The 25,699-nt window shown below is 34.1% G+C and overlaps 1 protein-coding gene across 1 annotated transcript in view; it reads left to right on the forward strand.

The window, feature by feature from the left end:
• The window catches only part of ADGRL3 (adhesion G protein-coupled receptor L3), an 819,557-nt gene that overhangs the window by 381,181 nt on the left and 412,677 nt on the right, over positions 1-25,699 (forward strand). Inside the window, exon 4 of the mRNA XM_045881084.3 lies at positions 19,046-19,259. Coding sequence (XP_045737040.1) covers positions 19,046-19,259 — 214 coding nt within the window. The remainder of the gene's footprint in view (positions 1-19,045; positions 19,260-25,699) is intronic.

A 25,699-nucleotide genomic window follows, 5' to 3' on the forward strand; every position in this document is an offset into this window, starting at 1 on the left:
ATCATATTAAATTATGTGTCTGTGAATAGAAGTCAAATGATTCTTACCTTTTCATCAATTTACGAGCTAGAATAGAATCTTTTTTTGGAGAGACTTTGGAAAAAGAGGTTGTTCAAATGAAATTGATAAATATAAAGAACTTTTAAAGACACCTCTACTGGGGCACCTGGTGGCTCAGTCGTTAGGCGTCTGCCTTTGGCTCAGGTCATGATCCCAGGGTTCTGGGATCGAGCCCCGCATCGGGCTCCCTGCTCCGCGGGAAGCCTGCTTCTCTCTCTCTTCCACTCCCCCTGCTTGTGTTCCCTCTCTCACTGTGTCTCTCCCTGTCAAATAAATAAATAAAATCTTTAAAAAAAAAAAAAGACACCTCTACTGACTTGCATTCAATAAGTGTAGATGAAAAACCTACTAAATTGCATTCATTATGCTATGGGCTGGGGCGGAAATAAAACATAACCAGAAAAACATGTTAACTGTGGAAAACTAGATATTATTTTATTATGGAATGATAGTCGATTTTTTTTAATAACCACAAATCTCTTTTTACTGAAAATTTATGTGGGAGAAAAAAACCCAAAGCATTGGCCAAATGAGTTTACAAACAAGAAAAATGAAGAACACTAAAAAATACATTTATGATTATTTTTTAACTTGTTTGTTTAAAGTGCAATATGTTCATTCTTAAGATGCCTCTGTCATTCAGCCTAACTCTGTTTTATGACTAGGACATTTACAGGTAACTGGTCATCTTAAAAGCATACTTCAAATCAAAACAAGAGAAAGAGTGTGGCTCTGTCAGTTTTAAACCATCAGCAGCACTAGGAAAATAACTTAAAAATGCACATTTTAATAAAGCAACTGTATGTGTGTATGGATGTGTGTGAGTAGGTGATTTGTGATTCTTCTATATATTGAGAAAACAAGCATAAATGGAAGATCTACAATAATATATATATATATATATAGTTGTCATTCATAAATATTTGCCAATTTATCAATTTAGAAATTTAATAATTAAGTTGAAATTTTAGTTTTTAAATATTAAAGTAGGCAAATGCCTTCTGAACTCACTTTATCAATTTGATGGATAAGTTAGTTAAAATATATATATATATATTTTTTAAGAACAAATATTAAGAACAGAATCCTATTTAAAGAATAAGGAGATATATTGACAATAGTCAACATTTAACAAGGATTTTAGAAATACTAGAGGATATCCAAGTGATAAATGAATATGACAATAGTTGATAGCAGGATATAATTAAAGTTCAGTTTAGTGAATCCAGTATAGTTGACAGGAAGATGTGTCAACTTAAACAATTTTAGATTTATGTATTTCTAATGATGGATTTATTTCTTGGAGTTAGGTACATTTCTGGGCATTAAAATGATTTTTTCATTAAGAATAATTTCATTTTACCTTTTAATCCTGAAATAATAATTTGGAGACCTATTAAAATCTACAAGATATCTTTGCTCACATAAATTCTCTTAGAAATAGAGAGAGTGGCAAATTTGTATTAGACTACCTCAGTATAAAATTCAGTATTAATATTAGAAGGCTCCTCTATATTATTTAAGGTTACATGAATCTTTTTATACCTACTTTCTCAAGAATATTTATTACATTCTATGCCAATTAAATCAAAGATCTAACAATCTTCTGGTTACAAATGAGCATATTCTTTTCATCATGTTTGTTTAAGTATTCTTACAAAGTGATGTACTTTGAAGTAGGAAAATAAATGCAATTTATCTCTTCATTTATCCTTTTTTGTTATGAATTGTAGAAAGCCATTTGTGAATGTAATCATCCTTTCTGCTCCTTCAACAATGTATTGATTCAAGTAAATGTCTGTTGATAATACATTTTCAGCTTCTTCTACTAGGAGTTTAAAGAAGCATAATAATATTCATATCACAGAGATCTCAGAAGAAGAGAGAGATAAGGGGACAGAATATTTATTTGAAGACATAATAGCTGAACACTTTCCTGATCTGGGGAAGGAAATAGATATCCACATCCAGGAAGCACAGAGATCTCCAAAAAAATTCTACCGAAGGAGGTCCACACCAAGACACATGGTAATCAAAATGGCAAAAAGTAGTGATAAAGAAAAAATTAAAGCAGCAAGAGACATACAAGGGAAACTCCATAAGGTTATCAACAGATTTTTCAGCAGAAACTTTACATGCCAGAAGAAAGTGGCATGATATAGTCAAAGTTCTTTTTTTTTTTTTTTTTAAGATTTTATTTATTTATTTGACAGAGAGAGACATAGCAAGAGAGGGAACACAAGCAGGGGGAGTGGGGGAGGGAGAAGCAGGCTTCCTGCCATGCAGGGAGCCCGATGTGGGACTCCCAGGACCCTGGGATCATGACCTGAGCTGAAGGCAGACGCTTAACGACTGAGCCACCAGGCGCCTGCCAAAGTTCTGAAAGGGAAAACATCTTGCATCCAAGAATATTCTATCCAGCAAGGCTGTCATTCAGAATAGGAGAGAGAAAGAGTTTCTCAGACAAATACTAAAGGAGTTCAAAACCACTGAACAACCCCTGTGAGAATATTGAAGGGGACTCATTGAGTGGAAAAGAAAGACCATAAGAGAGAGTATGAAAAGTAAAACCACCAAAGGAGTAAAAATAAATATTTCTGCAAAAATAAGCCAAGGGATTCATAAAATAAAAGGATGTAAAATATGACCCCATATACCTAAAATGTTGCAGGAGAGGGGAGTAAAGAATGGGTTTATTATTTTTTTTTTAATTTTTTTTAGATTTTATTTACTTATTTGAGAGTGTGAGTGAGAGAGAGAGAGAGCACAGAGGCAGGGACAGAGGGAGAAGGAGTGAGAGAAGCAGGCTCCCCTGCTGAGCAGGGTGCTAGATGCGGGGCTTGATCCCAGGACCCTGAGATCATGACCTGAGCTGAAGGCAGATGCTTAACCAAGTGTGCCACCCATGAACTCCTAAAGAATAGGTTTAAACTTAAGCAACCATCAACTTAATATACGTTGCTATATACAGAAATTGTTATATACAAACCTAATGGTAACCACAACTCAAAAACTAATGATAGATATGCAAAGAATAAAGAGAAAGGAATCCCCAAGTATATGACTATAGAAAGCCAACAAACCATGAAAGAAAGCAAGAGAAAAGAGGTTCAGAAAAAATCTATAAAAATGACCAAACAAGTAACAAATTGTACAAATACATATCCATCAATAAGTACTTTGATGTAAATGGACTAAATGCTCAATAAAAAAATATAGGGTGATAAGAGTGGATAAAAAAAAAAACAAACAAGAGCCATCTATCTATATGCTGCTCATAAGAGAATCATTTCAGGGGTGCCTGGGTGGCTCAGGTGGTTAAGCATCTTACTCTTGGTTTTGGCTCAGGTCATTATCTCAGGGTCGAGGGATTGAACCGCCTGTCTGGCTCTGCATTCAGCATGGAGTCTGCTTGAGATTCTCTCTCTTCATCCCCCTTTGCCTCTCCCCTCACTGTCAGTTGCACTCTCTTTCTCTCTCTCAAATAAATCAATAAAATCTTAAAAAAGAGACAGAGAGATTCATTTCAGACATAAACACACCTGCAGATTGAAAGTGAGGTTAAAGAGAAACACTTACCATGAAAATGTATGTCAAAAGAAAGCTTGGGTAGCAATACTTACATTGGACAAAATGGACTTTAAAACAAAGACTGTAACAAAAGACAAGACACTATATGATAATGAAGGAGACAGTCCAACAAAAGGATATAACAATTGTAAATACTTATGCACCCAAAATGGGGCACCCAAATACATAAAATAATTAATAATAAACCTAAAGAAAATTACCAATAATAATACAATAATAGTAGCGGACTTCAGTACCCCACTTACATCAGTGGATAATCATTCAAACATAAGGGCAACAAGGAAACCATGGCTTTGAATGATACACTGGACCAGATGGATTTAACAGACATTCAGAACATTCCTTCCTAAAACAGAATACACATTCTTTTTTTTTTTTTAAAGATTTTATTTATTTTTTTGACAGAGAGAGAGCAGGAGAACACAGGCAGGGGGAGTGGCAGAGGGAGAGGGAGAAGCAGGCTCCCCGCTGAGCAGGGAGCCCAATGTGCGGCTCGATCCCAGGAGCCTGGGATCATGACCTGAGCCAAAGGTGGTCGCTTAACCGAATGAGCTACCCAGGCACCCTGACATTCTTTTCAAGTGTACATGGAACATTCTTCAGGATAGATCACATATTAGGCCACAAATCAAGTCTCAACAAATTAAAAAATATCAATATCATGCCATACATCTTTTTTGACCAAAATGCTATGAAACTAGAAATCAACCACAAGAAAAAATCTGGAAAGAGCACAAATACATAGAGGTTAAATAACATGCTACTAAACAATGAATGGTCCAACCAAGGAATCAAAGAAGAAATAAAACATCACATGAAAACAAATGAAAATGAAAACACAATGGTTCAAAATCTCTGAGATGCAGCAAAAGTGGTTCCAAGAGAGAAGTTTGTATCAATACAGGCCAACCTCAAGAAGCAAGAACACTCTTAAATAAACAACTTAACTTTACACCTAAAGGAACTAGAAAAAGAAGAACAAACAAACCCCAAATGCAGCAAAAGGAAGGAAGTAATAAAGATTAGAGTTGAGATAAATGATATAAAAACAAAACAAAACAAAACAGAATGAAATCAGATGCCGTTTTGTTGAATAGATCAACAAAATCGATAAAACTCTAGGACAATTCATAAAAAAAAGAGAGAAAGAGGACTCAAATAATTCAGAATATTATGAAAATATGTGGCCTAATATGTGATCTATCCTGGAGAATGATTAATGAAAGAGGAGAAATAACCAACACCACAGAAATACAAAGAATTCTAACAGAATATTATGAAAACCTATATGCCAACAAATTGGGCAACTCAAAAGAAATGGATAAATTCCTAGAAACATATTAACGACCAAAACTAAAGAAGGGAGAAATATAAAATTTGAACAGACTGATTACCAGCAAGGAGAATAAATCAGTAATCAAAAAATTCCCAAATAACAAAAGTTCAGGACCACATGACTTCACAGGCAAACTCGGCTAAACATTTAATGAGTTAATACATATTTTTCTCAAACTATTCCAAAAAATACAAGAGGAAGGAAAACTTTCAAATTCATTCTGTGAGTCCAGTATCACCCTGACACCAAAGCTAGATAAAGACACCACAAATGAAGACAATAGGCCAATATCTCTCATGAATGCAGGTGCAGAAATCCTTAACAAAATATTAGCTAAAAGAATCCAATGATACATTAAAAAAAAAAAATCATGCACCATGATTAAGTGGGATTTATTCCCAGGATACAAGAGTGGTTCAATATTCACAAAACAATCAATGTAATGTGTCACATTAATAAGAGAAATAATAAAAAACCATATGCTCATTTCAATAGGTACAGAAAAAAGCATTTGATAAAGTATTGCATCCATTCATGATAAAAACCCTCTGCAAATTAGGTCTAAAGGGAACATACTTTAACATAATAAAAGCTATTTATATGAAAAACCCACAGCCAACATCATATTCAAAGGTGAACAACTGAGAGCTTTTCTCCTAGTGTCAGGAACAAGACAAGGATGTCCACTCTCACCACTTTTATTCACCATAGTACTGGAAGGCCTAGCCACAGAAATTAGACAACATAAAGAAATTAAAGATATTCACATTGGTATGGAAGAAGTAAAATTTTCACCATTTGCAGATGACATGATAGTATACATAAAAATCCTGAAAGACTACACTCAAAAACTGCTAGCTAATAAATGAATTCAGTAATGTTGCAGGATAAAAAATCAATGTATAGAAATCTGATACATTCCTATACACTAATAATGAAGTAGCAAAAAGAGAAATTAAGAAAACTATCTCATTTACAATTTCACCCAAACAATAAAATATCTATGAACAAACTTAACCAAAGAGGTGAAAGACCTGTACTCTGAAAACTATAAAATTGTGATGAAAGAAATTCAAGATGACACAAAAAGATGGAAAGGCATTGCAAGCTCATGGGTTGGAAGAATAGATAGTGTTAAAATGTCTACTACCCAAAGTAATCTACAGATTAAATGCAATCCCTGTCAAAACACTAACAGCATTTTTCACAGAGCTACAACAAACAATCCTAAGATTTGTGTGGAACCACAAAAGACCTTGAATAGCCCGTGCAGTCTTGAAAATGAAAAACAAATCTGGAGGTATCACAATTCCAGACTTAAAGTTATACTACAAAGTGGTAGTAATTAAAACAGTATGGTACTGATATAAAAATAGACACATAGATTAATAGAACAGAATGGAAAGCCCAGAAATAAACCCACAAATATATGGTGAATAAATATTCAACAAAGAAGGAATGAATATACAATGGGAAAAAGACAGGCTCTTCAAATGGCGTTGGGAAAACTGGAGAGCAACATGCAAAAGAATGAAACTGGACCACTTTCTTTCACCATACATGAAAATATACTCAAAGTGTATTAAAGACCTAAATGGAGACCTGAACCCATAAAAAACTTTGAAGAGAACATAGGCAGTAATGTCTCTGACATCGGCCATTAGCCAATTTTTCTAGATACGTCTCCTGAGGCAGGGGAAATAAAACCAAAAATAACTATTGGGACTACATCAAAATGAAAAGTTTCTGCACAGCTAAGGAAACAATAATACTAAAAGGGAGAATACATTTGCAAATGACATATTTGATAAAAGGTTAGTATCCAAAATATATAAAGAACTAATACAACTCAACATCCAAAAAACTTAAAAATGGGCAGAAGACATGAACAGACATTTTTCCAAAGAAGACATCCAGATCGCCAACAACACATGAAAAGATTCTCAACATCACTCATCATCAAGGAAATGCAAATCAACACTATCAGAATGGCTAAAATCAAAAACACAACAAGCAACAAGTATTGGTGAGGATGTGGAGAAAAAGGAACACTCGTGCTCTGTTGGTGAGAATGCAAACTGGCACAGCCAGTGTGGAAAACAGTATGGAGGTTCCTCAAAAAAAAATTTAAAAATAGAAGTACTCTACAGTCCAGGAATCAAACTATTTGGTATTTACCCCAAAAATGCAAAAACACTAATTCAAAGGAATACACGTACCCCTATGTTTACTGCAGCATTATTTACAATAGCCAGACTATGGAAGTAGCCCGAGTGTCCATCAATAGATGGAATGGATAAAGATCACTTCTTTATTTAGCCATAAAAAAGAATGCAGTCTTGTCATTTGCAGCAACATGGGTAGAGTTAGTATAATGGGAAACAAAATAAGATAAAAACAGATATCATATGATGTCACTCATATGTGAAATAAGAAAAAAATAAACAAGCGAAGAAAAGAGAGAGAGAGAGAGAAATAAACAAGCAAATAGACTCTGAACTACAGAGAACAAACTGATGGTTACCAGAGGGGAAGTGGGTAGGGGAATGGGGGAAATAGGGGATGGGGATTAAAGAGTACTTTTCTCATAATGAACAAACACAAAAAAAAGAAAAAAAAAGAAAAAAAGAGTTTAAGTAAGACTTAATGAGATAAATCATTTTCAATAATATAGAGCATTATGAGATTTTAAACTTATGTTTTTGTAATTTTAAAGACACTTTTGTTAAAATCATTTTGGACACTCCCAACTTTCTTGGGTACACCAGAGATAGACATGTTGCAAGCTGGTGAAACTGCTATTTTCTCTCAGAGTATCATATTTTGTTTGTTTGTTTGTTTTCCATCATACTTCTCATGGTTATTGGGGGGTTATTTAATTATTTGTGCATTTATTTTTAATGTTATCCCTTGCCCCATCTATACTGTAAATTCCATGAGGTCATGAATCAATGTTTTATTGACCATTGAATACCCACAACCTGGAACAATGTCTGGCACTTCAATTTATATTTGTAAATTTAAGTTTGTTGAAAGAATAAATGAAGTTAATCATTGATGTGGAGAGTTGATATTGATCATTGAAGCGTGACAGAAGATGTGTTTCTCAACCACCACTTTGAAAATTCCTGTTTATTTCAAAATTTATTTGTTTAATTATTTGAGGAAACTTGGGGTAGATGTTTGTAACTTTGATTTTAACTTATTTTAAGAAACTTTCCTTGTGTCCCTGAAAATGAATTCTATAAATACTTTCTATTAAATTTTTTTGTAGGTGGGAAAATGTGTTTTAAAAACCTCAATGTTTATTTTGTGGTTGAGATGGACAAATACATTAGAGTGCTCTATGTGCCTATGGCATTTCATGACAATTTTTTTACATATACAAAGAATCCTTGGTCTAGCTTTTATCACCTATTTCCTGTGATTTTTTTTTTTTTAATGTGGTTTGGAATTCAGTTTATAAGGTTTTAGGATGTTAAGTGTGTGAGCTGCTTTTCTGCCTTTCAGAATATTTGTATTGTTTTTTACTGTTGTCAAAAAGAAGATAAAAATCTATTCAGAATTCTTCTTTCTCGTGGCTTTGTCTCAAAGCTAGGGGTGGCAGGTGAGATTTCATTTTTGAACTAGCCCAACAGACTCTTCACTTTCACTCACAAAATATTTGCTAGTTTCCAGAATTATCCAGTGGGTGCTGTTTTTTGTTTTGTTTGTTTGTTTTGTCTAGCATCTATAGTTTCATTTTGGCTGGACTTTTTCTCATTCTGATTGTTCTTTTCTGCTTTGGATGGGAAATTGTCATTGGTGTTTATGGAAAAAAAAAGCTGGCTACTTTTACTATCCCACATTTAGAGTATTTGGCAAATATCTGGGCTTTCATGGGTTGAGGGATTTGATTGGTTAGTACATTTCCTCATTTACTGATATGACTAAATATTTAAAGATCTCCAGTCTTTAAGCCAGGATTTATTTTTAGTATTTAGTGTTAGTCAACTTCTTAATGAAAATGTATTTGATTGAAAACATTGCTAGTAAAAGTTTTCACTTGGACTAAAACAAAGGATAAGCATTTCATTTTGCAAGTAGCATAGTCGATTTACAAATATTCCTAACAAATACATTCCGGTGGAATGAATGTTAAACAGAGAAGGAACTTTGGTTGGAAAATGTAACAATGTGGAGATAATGGATTTGGTCAGGCTCTTTATGGCTACGTATATTGTTCTACTTGCAGGTGGATTACATCGATACTAACAGTTCCATACTGACTGGGTTAATATATTTGTTAATGCTGTTGTAGAGCTTTTGGATAAAGGATTTATAAACACTGGTGTATTTTTTTCAGTGTTGAAGATTACCAAATAGGTTTTTACAAGGTCTCTTCTGCAGAGGATTTGTGCTGCTGAGTTAGAAAGAAATGTCTTAATATTACTCCTCTTTAGGATAAAACAAACAAAAATGATAAACTACTGAAAGCTCTTTATCCTTTCCAGTGAATATTGTGTGTGGTGGTGTGGGGAGGAGGGAAAGAATGTGGGTAAGTGCTGCTTATGTATTTCTGAATGGTGTGTGCTGTGCAGTAGAGCATTTATTCACTGTTGAGCAATTTCTTTCCTTCAAAATTAAATTTTGTTTAGTTTTAATCTGTGACACCACTGTTTATTCAAAACTTATGTTTATCCTTCACTAAATTTCCCATGCGTTTCTCCTGTTAGAATCTGTAGGAATGTAGGGATGCCTGGGTGGCTCAGTCAGTTAAGTGTCTGCCTTTGGCTCAGGTCCTGATCCCAGGGTCTTGGGATCAAATCCCACATCTGGCTCCTTGCTCAGTGGGGAGCCTGCTTCTCCCTCTGCCTTTTACTCGCTCCCCTTGCTTGTTTTCTCTCTCTCTCTGACAAATAAATAAAAAATAAAAAGTAAAATTAAAAAAAAAAGAGAGAGAGAAAAGAATCTTTAGGACAATAGGTTTTCATGGGTTGTACCATAGGAATAACAGACTTTAAATTTGTTGATTTGAAATAAAGAACAATTGCATATTTATACACTGCAATATAAGTAAAAATACTACATTTGAAAATTAATGGCACATTTTAAAATTTGTGATTTTCCATCTTATTACAGTAGAACAAAGAAAATTCTCATATTAATTTTTGTGATATAATATCAAAGTGTTAGGAGAGAATTTCTTTAAGTTGTTTATGCTATTTAAAACAAAACAGGGGCGCCTGTGTGGCGAAGTCATTAAGAGTCTGCCTTTGGCTCCGGTCATGATCCCAAGGTCCTGGGATCGAGCCCTGCATCGGGCTCCCTGCTCAGCGGGAAGCCTGCTTCTCCTTCTCCCACTCCCCCTGCTTGTGTTCCTGCTCTCGCTATCTCTCTGTCAAATAAATAAATAAAATCTTAAAAAAAATAAAAATAAAAATAAAAAATAAAAACAAGCCTTCTCAGGCATAACAAATGGAATTCTTATATTTTATTTTCAGGCATTAGACTTAATGTCATAAAGGAATGACAATCATAAAATTGTGTTCTTGATTGTTGGTGTGATATTCTAATAATACCTTATGCATTTCCCAAGAGAAGCCTCCTTCCTTGGTGTGACACACAAGAAGGGTCATTGCATCTCTTACCTACATAACTTTCTAGTTCATGCCTCCCATTCTTTTTTTGGCTAAGCTGCATATCCTGGTATACTAAATGGGGGTGATAATATTGCCAAGCTTTTATTGTTTGGGTTTGAAATAAAATGATACTTTTAAAACACCGGCACATGGAAAGCACTCCATAAACGTTAGCAATTATTATCATCATCTTGCCCTAAACAGCTTATCACAGTATCTTCCTCATTAATTCCAGATTCTGTTATCTTTCTCTCTACTAATATATTTCACTGTTCAAATAATCTATTGGCTAATGCTTTTTAAGATTAATTTTATTAATATTATTATGTTATTATATTGTATTCTTACACTGTCCTATAAAATTTGGACTATATTTTGAATCTGATTGTAATGATCTTTCTGATTTGACTACTGTTGAGTTCTGTCTGCATCTGCTCCTGATTCTCTTGTGAATATATCTTTTTTTTATCCCCAGCTTTATTGCTATTTAATTGACATATAATAATGTATAAGTTTAAGGTGTACAATGTGTTGATTTGATACACATATGTATTGTAAAATGATTACCACAATAGGGTTTGTTAACATCTCCATCACCTCACAAAATTGCCATTTATTTCTGTGGTAAGAACATTTAAGATCTACTCTCTTAGCAACTTTTAAGTGTATAATACAGTATTGTTAACCATAATCACTCTGTTGTACACTAGATCCCCAGAAGTTACTCATCTTATAATTGTATGTTTATACCCTTTGACCAGTCCTACCCTTTTTCACCCCATCTCCTGGCAACCACTATTCTCCTCTCTGTTTCTATGAGTTTGGCTTTTTTAGATTCCACATATAAGTGGCATCATACAGTATTTGTCTTTTCTCTGTCTTGTCTTATTTCACTTAGCACAATACACTCAAGATCCATCCATTTTGTTATAAATGGCAGGATTTCCTTCTTTCACATGACTGAATAATATTATGTTGTGTATCTATCTATCTATCTATCTATCTATCTATCTATCTATCTATCTATCTATCTATGTGTGTGTGCCACATCTTCTTTATCCATTTATCCATCAATAGACGTGTAGATTGTTTCCGTGTTTTGTCTATTGAGAATAATGCTGCAATGAACATGGAAATGCAGATATTTCTTTGAGATCCTCCCTCGGAACTCTGAATATATCTTTCTTTGCTCAGAATTTCTGCCTAGAATATTTTGCCATTTTTTTCTCGCATATTCATATATTATTTCATCTTTAATGGCCAGCTCAAGTTTGCTACCTTCAAAAAAGTCTTTTTTAAGCATCAAGCACATGTTTATCACTCCATAATTTTTAATCTGTTCTGTATAATTCATTGTGCTTTACAATGTTTTATGCCTTGCATAGGATGCACATTCTTTAACTACAAGCTTCTGAAGTCCCATGGAGACATTTAGAAAGATTCTCAGTACTTTTGCTCTGAATCATCAGCCCATCTGATGATTCAGACTTATACTCTTCTGATCTTGTCAGTGTCCTGTAACCCTTTGTTTTTAGTAATGATGGATACTGACTCCTGGTTTTTGGGCCTTTGCCACACTCACATTATTAATCAGTGTTCTCCAGATTATTTTTAAACTATATTGATGAGGAATAAAATTTCTAAAACTATCAAATTTTATGTATCACAATTATCCATATATATAAGATACATATATGGATCCATATATAGGGACATATATATGTGTATAAAGATATATTTATATATTAATATAAAGAGATTTATTATGAGGGATTGACTCAGGTAATTATGGAGGCTGAGAAGTCCAGTGATTTGCTGTTTGCCAGCTGGAGGCACAGAAAAGCCAGTGACATAGTTCTAGTCCAACCTCGAAGGCCTGATAATCCAGGGAGGCAGTATTGTAAGTCTCAGTCTGAGTTCAGAGGCCTGAGGTCTGGAGAGCCACTGGTGTCAATCCTAGTTCATATCCAAAGTCTTGAGAATCAGAAGCACCAATGTCAGAGGGCTACAGAAGGTGGATATACCACAAGTTCAAGCAAATTCATACTTCTGCCTTTTCGTTCTATTCGAGCCCTCATCAGATTGGATGATACCCACCTAAATTGGTGAGGGTGACCTTCTTTATTAGTGTACCGAATCAAATGCTCTTTTCCAGAGACACCCTCCCAGACATACCCAGAAATAATATTTTACCAGTTACCTGGGCATCCCTTAGCCCAGTCAAGTTGACACATAAAATTGATCATCACATGCATGAATTTTTACCATCTTCTTGATTTTATGTTACAACTGTGAAGCTCCTTCTGCCAGATTTTGGAATCCCATTCGTGTATAGAACCTCTCCTAGGTCTGAGATAATCCCCAGTGTGGAGGGAAAATTTAAACAACATCCATGGCTTATGTTTAATAACTCCCAGCAGCCACATTGTAGGTGATCAATATACACAGAATTACATTAACATATCTTCTTTACTTATTTTGAATTTTATAATTGTACTTACTGAGTTTTTGTTTATTTTTGTATAGATATCTTCAAAAATTAAGATTAATGTTACCCTCATGCTGAAGCTCCATAAGTCAAAGGATAGCTCAGCATTAACTGTTTTATGATATTCCACTCATTAGTACATTTTTTCCTGCAATTTCAGAAATTTTAAATCTCATGGGTTTTGGGGTTTTGTTTTTTTTTTATTTTTTTGGTTTGTTTTATTTTATTTTATTTTATTTTTTTTTGCCCTCAGAACATAATTGCCTTTGGTTATTCCTTTAGGGTATCAGTTTTATTTGTTACTGTGTTAAACTTTATTAAATACTATAATATTTAAGTTGTATTTTTTGCTGAAATAGAGATGTTGAAATTCAGTGTATTAGAGGCTTACTGGTAGCAGATGTACTTTTAAAGAAAGTAGATGATAGGTTGATGTTTCATTGGGTTTTAAATGTTATTTTTGCTGCCAAATATTTTGGACTCGATTTTCAGAGCACATTTTTTAAAACTTGGATAAGTGTGCTGGCATGTAAAATGGCACAGAGAAAATACACATATTTAAGAAAATTATATTATAGGCTCTATTGAAACTTAAAATTGAGAATATATGCTTTTTGGCAGCATTTAAATAATGTAATGAAGTATTTTTTAAAGTCATTAGCAATAAGTTGAAACTAGCCCACTTCCAAGTAGTTGTGTCCCTCTCTGTAATTAAGAAATGCCTTTAAAATTATTGGCCTTGATTTACAAATAGTTTTACTTCTTTCTTATAAGAAACCAGATCTCTTTCCTTCTCATTTTAAAGTTTTCAAAAGAGCCTTTTTTTCTCCTCTTACGATTATTTGCATGCAGAAAAAAAAATGTTTTTAGCACCTATTAGTAATCATTTTTCAGTGCTGAAGACTGTATGTATTCATATATTTACATATAAATTAAATGATAAAATAATGTAATAAAATTTTATATATACGTATATGTATATATGTATAAAATCTGGTGACTTAAGTAGAATAATTCATGGAAAAATGAGATTTGAACAGGGCATTGAAGACTTGGCCCAAGGAGATGGGTGTGTAGACACACACACACACACACACACATGTGCACACATGCAAACTTGATTCATCTGTCCTGTAACCAAGTTTCCTTACCCTCAAAGCAGTGGTAAGTGGTAAGCAGGTTAGTTGGTTTAATCAAATTCTTCCTTGAATACACAGAGCCTTTCTCTGTGTGACTCAGTAACATGCTCCTCCAACATTTCTTCAGTGGCCACTGATATTCCAACTTCTGCATTCATTCTTTTCTCTAGAGATACTCCCTGCACTACTTCTTGTCCTTCCCATGGTTCTAGCCTGTGATCCAACTGAGAGTTGAAGATTTATTTATTTATTTGAGAGAGAAGGAAAGAATGGGGCGGGGGGAAGAGGGAGTGGGCGCATAAGCCGGAGGGACCGAGGAGAGGGAGAGAGAGAATCTCAAGCAGACTCCATGCTGAGTGTGGAGCCGCACTCAGGGCTCCATCTCACCACCCTAAGATCACGAGCTGAGCCCAAACCAAGAGTCCCAGCTTAACTGGCTGAGGCATCAGGATGCCCCAACAGTTGATCATTTTTGAATATTATCCTGACTCCTTAAATTCAACATGTTGAAAATTTAATAAATTATACTGTGTATCCTCTCAACCCACTAACTGGAGCTGCTTGCCCCTGTGTCTGTGTTTACTGTTACTCTCACTGATATCCTTTGTCTTAAAATTCTATTTCTCAACTACCACTCCCTTCTTTGAAGCTCCCCTCCAGTGCCCTAGGGTTATCCTAGCAAGTCTCTGAGCCCTGTCCTTGGGGTCCACAAAGAATCCTTTGACTTGTGTTTGGTCACCAGCTTTTAGCCTCTGCCTCCACCCCCACCTCCCATCCCTAGACTGGTATCTTTGTTATTATCATCCATAATTCACTAAGGACTTAAGGTATTTTGAGTCAAATGTCACCAAGCCGGCTTAACAGTAGGATAGAGAGCCCAAAGAAGATAAAGAAGAGGATTCAACAACAGAGTGTCTGAGGCCTTAGAAAAGAAAACATGAAGTATTTTGTGCTGAAACTAGGGAGCAAGAACAGGGAGCTTTTTCTCGTGTTATTTTAATCCCTGGTCAGGGACACTTTTCATTAGGTGTGTGCTTGCTGTGGATCCTGGACATTTGCTGAGGTTCTGGCCATCTTTAGTAGAGAAGCTGCATTTCGTCCATGCCTCCTTAGTCCCATGGTCAGTGGGTAATGTTTTTCCAATTTATTTAGCTAATACCTATTACACATCTAATGGTGATACTCCGTTCCTTGTTATAACAGATTAACTCATGGAATAAAAGTGAGGAGTTCAAGAATACGCCTTCTTTGCCCCAAATTATTTTCCCACAGCCACTTCCCAATGCCCAATGCAATATTACCCTAATACAATATGTAATAGACAGTTTCACGGACTAGCCTGCATTTGGATTGTTGACATTTCCCATGTCTTAGTCTTTTCCTCTACGAAACAAAATCTCTCTGTTGTTAGCACAATAACTGAATGGTTAAAAAAAAAACAAAAAACAACTTTTAACTTAAGCATATTTTTTTCCATTGGACTTTGGTTGCTGATTAAAGCATTTAGCAATATAATTAAAAGTAATTTAAATAGCTAATTAGATAATGTGATAGTTTCCAGTAATACATTCCTTTAAACAAAGCATCCATCATTTAGGAGTGAAATTTATCACTGGGTTACTGATACAAATGCAATTATATGTTAAATGGAAGAAAGCATCCACAAATCAACTCTGGCTGTCTGTAAAAATTGCCATATACATAACTTTTGCATAATTCTTACAGGGTCAAAAGAGATACATGGAAAATTTTGGCCTCCACATTTTAGCTGACTTTGCAACTGTCGAGGGTCTGGTTCTAAATCATATTTTTGACAGTTAAGAACCAGAATAAAGCTTTCTCTACATACACATGTTTTGACAAAAATTGACTGATGAATTTAATTAACCAAATTGTCCACTTAGTCAAACAAATGCTTTAATTGTATGATTTGCTTATTTGTTTTGTTTCCTTGTTAAATTAACTTGCTTTTTAACTTAATTTAACTTAATTGTTTAAGTTAAAATATAGCCAGATCAATTCAATGTTTGGAAGCAGTTTCAATGTTATTTTTAAAATAGTTATACCAAAGTTAAGAAACAAATTGCCTTTTAGCAAATGCTAAAAAAGTTCCTGGAAAATTCTGATTTCAAAAAGCTTTTATTAAAACCAAAAATAAAAACCAAAGAAACAAAAACAACCTCTATGATTCCATACCTAAGTCATGAAACTGGATCCCTAATTTGGAATATTTTTATTATTCAATGATTCCATTATGTAAAATACTAAATACATTAATGAAAATGTCTTTATCCTTGGAAACTGAAGTCTCACTTTTTTTTTAGAAACCTCACTATTAAAAAGGATGTCATGTTTAAACAACCGTCTCATTTCAGAATGATAGATAAACAAGGATATTTTATTTTATTTTAGGAAAAATAGAAATGCATATTTCAGAAATTCAGTGTCTCTCTATTGGCGGAATACCCTGTCAAAATGTTGACTCGAGAGCAAACTTTAAAAATAATGTTACAACCAACCTCTAATTATGTTAACTCTCTGATGAATGCTGTGGATGTGCTAGATTCTTCTGTGTGTGTATGTGTGAGAGAGAGAGAGTGACAGAGCAAACAAGGTGTTGAATAACAACCAGAATGGAATTACCTGTACGTGCTGCTTGAGAACTTTAAGGGACCTGCTCAGAAGTTATGCATGCGGTGTATGATGCCATTGTAGCTTTTCTGAAACATTACAGAAATGACGTAAAAACTAATATCGTTCCCAATTTTGAAATAATCGTATGATTTCACAAACCAAATCATATTTTTTTTAAAGATTATTTATTTAAGAGAAAGAGTGAGCGAGAGAGCATGAGCATGAGGCAGGAGCAGAGGGAGAGGGAGAAGCAGACTCCCCGCTGAGCAGGGAGCCCGATGTGGGGCTCAATCCCAGGACTCCGGGATCATGACCCGAGTGGAAGGCAGTTGCTTAACTGACTGAGCCACCCAGGCGTCCCCCAAATCAGTATTTCTTTTAAGTTTTAAGTGAAAATACTTAGAGTAATAAAATTTTTCTTTCTCTACCTCCACTCATTGTTTGTCTCCTCCCTTCTTTTATTTTCACATTTCATGCTTTGTAAAAAAGCTACAGGAAAAGTTGCATATATTTATTTAAATACATATTTTTGTATATGTACACATTAGTGAATTAATCAAATATTAATGCATATTTATAGCTATCATGTATGGCTCTCTATAATTATTTCTATTATGTGGAAATCAACTTATTAGATGATTGGTAAACAATTTAGAATTTCAATTATATGCTTTTAAAAGAAAACTTGAGTTTTTACAATTAAACATTTGACTTTCTTCCAATAATGTACTGATTATGTTCACAGTCTTGGAGTGGGAAACGTAAACTTGACATGAAAAAATGGGTAATTCCCTGTGTAGAAATGAAATATATATGTTCAGCAAACATCTAAAATCAAACAACAAACTAAAAGAACATATTTGCCACAAATATAAAGGACCAATTTTTTTTTAATTTTCTTGTTATACAAAAAACTTTTACAATAGTGAACCATGTATAAATGTGAGGAGGCAATTCATAAATAAAAGGAATTTGAACGGTTGATAAACATGACAATATATTCCATTGTACAAATAGAATACTGCAAAATTTGTAAAAAGGATATCGTATCATTATTTGTCTATCACATTGGCAAAATTTAAAGGAATTGGTAATATGTTGTTTTGAAATGAAAAGTGCTGCTGGTAGAACCGTGCATGTTTACTAAGTTTTTTGGATATCTAGTTGTTGATTTTTGCCAAACTTGAAATATATTTCCCCTTTGATCCATCAATTTCATTTATAAAAACATACATAAAATACATTTGGATAATTATATTTTTCCTAAAATATTATAGCTAAGGTACACAAATATGTTTATACTTCTTTACAGTATTATGACAAAAACACATGGACATTCCCAAATGCCCATCAACATAAGATCAATTATATAATGTTTATAGGTATATAAAATGCAGCTATTAAAATGAGGACTACAATACAGAAATGAAAAGAGATATTCATTAAAATAATGAATAAAATAAATCAAGGTATCAAACAACATGTGTAGTATAATACTACCTGAATAAAATATAAAGAAGGGTAGGAGGAAACATATAATGTTTATTTGTTTTTCTGTAGAAAATTCTAATAGGAAGGTCACCACAATACTATCTGGTTATCTCTTGACAGTGAGGGTAAGTGTGTGGAGAGAGCTGAAGGAAAATTTAGTTTTTCTCCATATAAATCTCTACTTTCCTAAAGAACACTTATTATCAGTATAATTAAATTATAAAGTATAGTGATTATATTATTTTTTACTGAAAAATGAAATCATGTTTTAAAATTGAAATAGAATACTTAAGGTTATATAAACTCAACAAAAATGCAATTTTTGGTAATAGTTTCCATAAAACAAAATAACACAAGACACACGTATGATACCCCTGAGGTTTACCTGAGAATCTTTCTCCATAGACTTTAGCTCACATACCAGCCAAATTTTTAGAAAATCCGAGTGTTCTTTATAAGAAAACTGTATTAGATAAAGTTTTATGAAATAGCTGTTATTCTTAGATTTTTAAAAGTACTCTAAAGTTATTGAAGTGAGAAATACTCTGTTTTAGCTAAAATTGTTAACTGCAACTGGTTTATTTTTTGGTATTAGTTTACCCCACACACTGGAAAAGCAAACACAGGTACTTTTCCTTTGTATGTCCTAAAGATGACTGACGTTTCTTCCTCCTCCTTCTGGTAGCTTTCAGCCGTGCCCCAATTCCGATGGCTGTGGTCCGCAGAGAGCTCTCCTGTGAGAGCTACCCCATAGAGCTCCGCTGTCCAGGAACGGATGTCATCATGATAGAAAGTGCCAACTATGGGAGGACTGATGACAAAATTTGTGACTCTGACCCTGCTCAGATGGAGAATATCCGATGCTACCTGCCAGATGCCTATAAGATTATGTCTCAAAGGTATGATACTTCTAATCTTTTTTTTGTGCATTTAGTATAAACTCTCAACATGAATCTGTGTGACATATTGAGGATAGGTAAGAATACAAATAGCATTGTATATTTTAGAATAATTTGAATTACTTTTTTGGGGCCCCTGGGTGGCTCAGTCCTTACGCATATGCCTTCGGCTCGGGTCATGATCTCAGGGTCCTGGGATCGAGCCCCGCATCCGGCTCCCTGCTCAGCGGGAAGCCTGCTTCTCCCTCTCCTACACGCCCTGCTTGTGTATAAATAAATAAAATCTTAAAAAGAAAAAAAAAAAAGAACTACTTTTTCAATTTCAAACTGGTTTCCCATATCACTAAAGTGCTGGTATTAGAGATTGAAAATGGCATTTGGAAATTATTAAAATTTATTAGATTAGTTATTCGGTTTCATGGTGTACTCTGACTTCTCTAGAACTGGGCTCAATAGATGAGAAATTAATTTATTTTTCACAGTTTTCAAAAACAGACTTTTGTAATTTTTCTCCAGAAATTTCAGAAAAATTATTTTACTGCTAATAAATATTTTCTATCAGTGTATGACAAAGAAGAAAAGTTAATAGGCAATTTTTATAACCATTAATCAAAATGTAGTAAAAGGCTGTTGATTAATGATTATTTGGCCTTGAAAAACAATGAAAAAAGTATTACTTTGTTATCTAGTAATATTCATTTAAGGTATTCACAATATTACCATATTCAAATAATGTAAATTAAGGTAATATATATAATATATAATATCATTGGATAAAGAAATGATCTTCAATTCTAAAGAAAATGGTCAGTGGGTATCGATATTATAGAAGGTTTAAATTATACTAAAATTTCTTGATAAATTGGCTAAATATTATTTATATATCTCTTAAATATTTGTTCAGTATTACTATGCTTTCTCAGAAATTAGTGAAATCATTCATTTACTATAAGCCTTCCTACTTTTTTTTTTTAAAGGTTTTATTTATTTGAGAGAGAGAATGAGAGAGAGAAAGAGAGCATGGGGGGGCGGTCAGAGGGAGAAGCAGACTCCCTGCTGAGCAGGGAGCCCGATGTGGGACTCGAACCCGGGACTCCAGGATCATGACCTGAGCCGAAGGCCGTTGCTTAACTAACTGAGCCACCCAGGTGCCCCGCCTTCATACCTTCTGACTATATGCTCACAAAGTAATTTTAAAATAATCAGTAAGTTACTTATTTAGTGAATTATTTTTTTCATTAGGATTTCTATTTAGCCAGTTATTTTCTTTTATTATTTAAGGAGTTCTTAAAATATGGGGGAAGTCATAGCATATGTAAAAATAAACAAATTCAAGTATATAAAATCACATACAGTAGTTCTCGAGGCTTACCTTTCTTGTCCTTGAGGAAGCCTGCATTGTTTTTAGCTATTTGTCTTCTTGATGCTTAAAATTCTGATATGTATGTTTGTGTGTGATTAATAAATTGATAGTATCTTATTTTTTATAAATTACTGTTGTATAAATTGTTAGTAGAAATTATAACGTGCCCGGTTTTTGATGATCAAAACATCTGAAGTATGCTTGAAGGATAATGGTCTCTCTGGGCAAATCTAAGGGCTTTTGTTTGTCTATTTTTAAAATGCTAACTCATGCTAAGGTGAATATTAATGAGAAATAAGATTTTAAAATTAGGGATTCCATTTGATGTAAGTTTGGTTGTGTTCGGTTCTTCTTGTGTGTCTCTTTCTTATCTCTCATTGTATGTCTCTTCATGTTATATATTTGACATGCCTCCAACTATGGTTAAATTCTCTGATGTTATGCCTAAAAGAAGTCTAATTACTTCATTGTGTGTAGGTGTTATAATGGTGTCTGTCCTGAGTGATTTTCCGTGTGTAGTATGAATGGGCACTATGACTAAATTTTTATTTTATTTTATTTGTTTCTGTCAGACCAACAAACAAAAATGGATTCTTTAAATCCATTCGAGGTGTAGGTTGAGGAGGAAATTCTGCTTTTCTGTGATTAGCTTTTCATTTTAAATGTAGCAGAAGCATTAACTTCACTAGCTCTTTGATCTCTTCATGATTTTCATTGAATTTGTTTTAATCCTTTTATTGATATTATTAATGGCTCCCAAAATAAGCCCTTAATATTATAATTATTACAAAAAATAGTTACAATGGATCCTCTCAAGCTGCTGAATTATATGGGATGTGTCTGTAAAGTGACAAATCTGAAGAGTAAAATTGCTTTAAGCACCCTGAGTGAATCATTTGTGGAAGCCCCCTGGTGGTTTCTCAAGTAAGAATTATCAGCTGAAATAACTGTGGTTAATTTTGTATGGAGGCAAGTTCCTTGGTTGTATTTGGACTGCTAAATATACTACATTTACACTTGTTCAAAATAAATGCTTTTGACTCTTAGAAGAAGTCAGGTTCCATCTTGTAAGTTCCTAAGAGATGAGATGGCCATGTCAGCTTCAGCTGCTTTATAATTAATGAACTTTCACTGTCCTGCGAGTGACAGCATGTTAAATAATGCTAATAATTTCTAATTATGATATAGACAGCTTAAATAATCCATTTGAATTAAAATTATAATGGGGGAACTTTTCTAAAAGATATATAGATAATTATTGTTTTCTCTCATTTAAAGTTTCAGAAAGACATTATATCAGTGTCTAAACATTTTTAAGCATGTCTCTAGATCAGAGGATTATATTACAAAATACAAAATGTTTTTGTGTATCCTTGTATAACCTCGTTAAACAGCCTTCATAACTTGCTTCAGCCTCATAAATTAGATGTTACAGGCAAGGACAGACATGAAATAGTATTCATGTAGATATTTGAATACACATTGAACAAATACATAAATAGAACCGTATAATAAAATGTTAGTTATGTGTGAAAAACTGGGGACTTGAATCTAAAGGATGTGGCACTTGATTTCCATGTTTCTCCCCAGTAGAACTTTGAATCTGATACGTTCTCTAGAGTTGCCAGATTCCTCACTGTCTTGCCGATTACACCTCGTGTTCTCAAATCCAAGTGTGTTTTTACGCCATTTTGCCCTCATCACCTCCGAAAGTTCTGTGCTTTTCCTCTTCTTTCCTTATCCTGCTAGAAGACTTATTAAAATGTCAGAAAACATTTCCTTATCCTTCTTGGAACTTGTATTCTCACTCACTTGTTATCATCTGCATCCTTTTTTATTGCAGCTAAACATTAATAAACCTGTATTATCACACCCCATACAGTTGCCTTGTCTAAAGTAAATTGTAGGCTTTTAGAGGGCAGACTTTCTCTTGATTTTACCTAAAACTAACTTCTGATGTTTAATGATGTGTAAATGAATAAGTAAATGTGCTTTCCGATGGTGTCATGCCACTTTTAAAAGCTTTCTTAATTCTATGATCTGACTGATTTTTGTTTCTTTTCATTTTACATTTACACACTTCAGAGATTTAAAAAAATGGTACATATAGCTTTAGAACCTAAATGTGAAAATGACTGTTAGCAACTGATAACTGCAGAAATTTTACATTTTGAATGCAGCTGAGGTTTCATGTTATCTTCGGCTATTAATGGAAATATTTCCATTTTTAACTCCACCAACACTTGAAATTTCACAACATGGAGTGCACCGTGACGGCTCTGGAGTTTGGTGGATGAATAAGCTAGGCATGGTTACTGCCCACACACCGATAGCTTTTTGGCAGATAAAAGACAAACAGATTATTTGCTCAGTATTTTATTTTTATCGCATTTATGTTTATTGAGGAGTTCAAGAAAAGGAGGAAAGCTCTTTTGGCCAGATAATGTTAAAGAGTGTTCATTGGAGAGAGAAGGTTAATCTGGTCCTTGAAGGATGGCAGGGTTGGTGGAACCAGAAGACACCAAAGTGGTATTAGATATAAAATATATTAGATATATAAGATATATTAGGTATATAAGGCACCAAAAAGAACATGAGGGGACAGCTTCCCTTCAATAATCCCTCACCCAACCTCTTCTTATTCTTCAAAAGCTTACTGGTGGCTGCTCTGCACTATTTAGTTTCTCCAAAGCCTCTTTGAAATGTGCCACGACTTGAGGCGAGCCTCCCATCAGTCTCCCAATAGGTCCAGTTCACATGCTCTTAAGAAACCTTGATAATTTGATGATAAACTAGCTTGACGCTATCCCCCTTGTCAATACAAAGTCCTGTTGGAGTTCTTCTTAGTAGTTGGACATAAACTCCATCTAAATGTGGGAAGTTTGAATATCATAAGACTTCCTCATGCCGTCTTTTTGGACACATATTTTATATATGTGCTATAACAGTATTATTTTATGTAGAATTGCATATATTGTTCAAATTGAAAAGGCATTTGTGAACAGGTATATATGTATGTGTATATAGTGTACATTTATTGAGGTAATATACATATGGAAAATTGCTCTTATCATAAATATATACAACTCAGTGAATTTTCACAAACCAAGCTCATCCAACTGACAACCAGATGAAGACATAGAACGTTAACAGCATCTCAGATGTACCCCTTCATACTCTGCACCAGCCATTGTCCACTCCCGCCCCAAGTTTTGCTGCTATTGAGCCTTCTAATACCTTAAATCATTTTTGCCCATTTCATAATTTAAATACATGAATTCATATAACATATGCTTTTCAGTGTCTGCCTTCTCTCATTCATTGCATGCGTTTTTATATATAACATTACTGAAGCATTTTTATATACCATATAATCCACTTGTTTGAAGTATAATGATATTTTAAGTAAATTTACCAGTTTACCAAGTGATGCAGCATCACCATAAATCAGTTTTAGAGTATTTCCATCACCACATTAAGATCCTGATGCCCATTACTGGTAATCTCCATCTCCTTCCCACACCACACAATGACTAATACATTATCTGTCTACATGTCTATTCTTAATGCATTGTGTGTGTGTGTGTGTTTAAGATTTTATTTATTTATTTGACAGAGAGAAAGACAGTGAGAGCAGGAACATAAGCAGGAGGGAGTGGGAGAGGGAGAAGCAGGCTTCCCGCCGAGAATGGAGCCCAATGCGGGGCTTGATCCCAGGACACTGGGATCATGACCTGAGCCGAAGGCAGACGCTTAACAACTGAGCCACCCAGGTGCCCCCAATGCATTGTGTTTTAAGCTAGAAAGTGAATAAAGTCAAGTTAGATTTAGGGGCATTTCAGTGGGACAGTATCAAAGAAATAGCTGTTATTTCTGGAGGCATGGATAGAAATATGTTTCTTGTGTTTTGAATTCTCTTGGAATCAAAGATCATAATCTAGACATTTAACCAATACCCTCTTTAGAGTTTTCTATCGAGTAGAGATGTTAAATATATAAAGTAGGATGATTTTTTTTCTACTTAAATGAGTGATCTGAGTTTTACTTTTAATCTTCTACCAGCATTTTAGCAAGGTTACTTATGTCTTAGTCACAATGGGAACATGCAAAAAAAGAAAAAAAGAGTGGGGGAGGGAGTGAGGAAGGGAAGAAGGGAGAAATAAAGTTGTTTCTCACCTTTCTGAAAAAGTTGTATTTTGGTTTATATCAGTACCACTGCAGGGGATTTTACAGCTTACAAAAAGATCTTGGTTTTTGTTGTATTCAATCCTGGTGAAGTTAAGAACCCTTACAATAGCAGTCAAAGAAGAAATGTCAGCAGCAGTTGCTGTGTGTACATAACTGGGTAAATGTTCTTCAATCACTGTGTGTATATACGTGAGTTTTTCCATTTGAGTATTCTCCTTTGCTCCTTTAACAGAATTATTACATTATATCTTGCTTTTCTCTTATGAATCATAACAGATCAAAAATAATCCCTCATATCAGGGAGTTTTCCATTGAATGCATGTTCAGGGCAGTAAAAAGAACAGATGGACATAGAAACTATAATATATAACTCATTGTCTTAAGAATTACTCTTTTGTTCATATTTATTAAGAATAAAAGGAAAGGAAATGAAGGAAGGAAGATAATTCCCAATTATCGAATCCGAAATGTAGAGAATATGGAGAAGCTGGGAAATTCCTGTCTGGAAGGCACTTATTTCTTCATTAATATTTCAGCCCTTTTCAATTCTGAGAATATACTTTGATAATGTCCTACTAAAATGCTTGTTAGTGCTTCTTGCTATTCATTTAAGTTTGAGTGAAATTATGTTATATATGTGTGCTTTGAAATTTAAGAATTTAGTAAGTGATTAAAATATTTCAGGATAGGTTAGGATAAAAACTAACGGCAGTTGTGTTGGCTGTCTCTTCCAGACCTTGGGGGATATTAAGCCTTCATGCAGCCATTCTCAGTGTGTGGTTCACGGAAAATTTGGAATTCCTGAGTTCTTTCCAGGGATCCACAAGGTCAAAACTATTTTCGTAACAATTCGGACATATTATTTGCCTTTTTCATTGTATTAGGTATG

The sequence above is a fragment of the Mirounga angustirostris genome, unplaced genomic scaffold, assembly GCF_029215605.1.
Source record: "Mirounga angustirostris isolate CCGP_5_RB_7025 unplaced genomic scaffold, mMirAng1.0.hap1 SCAF_2, whole genome shotgun sequence".
In the NCBI taxonomy this organism is placed as follows: Eukaryota; Metazoa; Chordata; class Mammalia; order Carnivora; family Phocidae; genus Mirounga; species Mirounga angustirostris.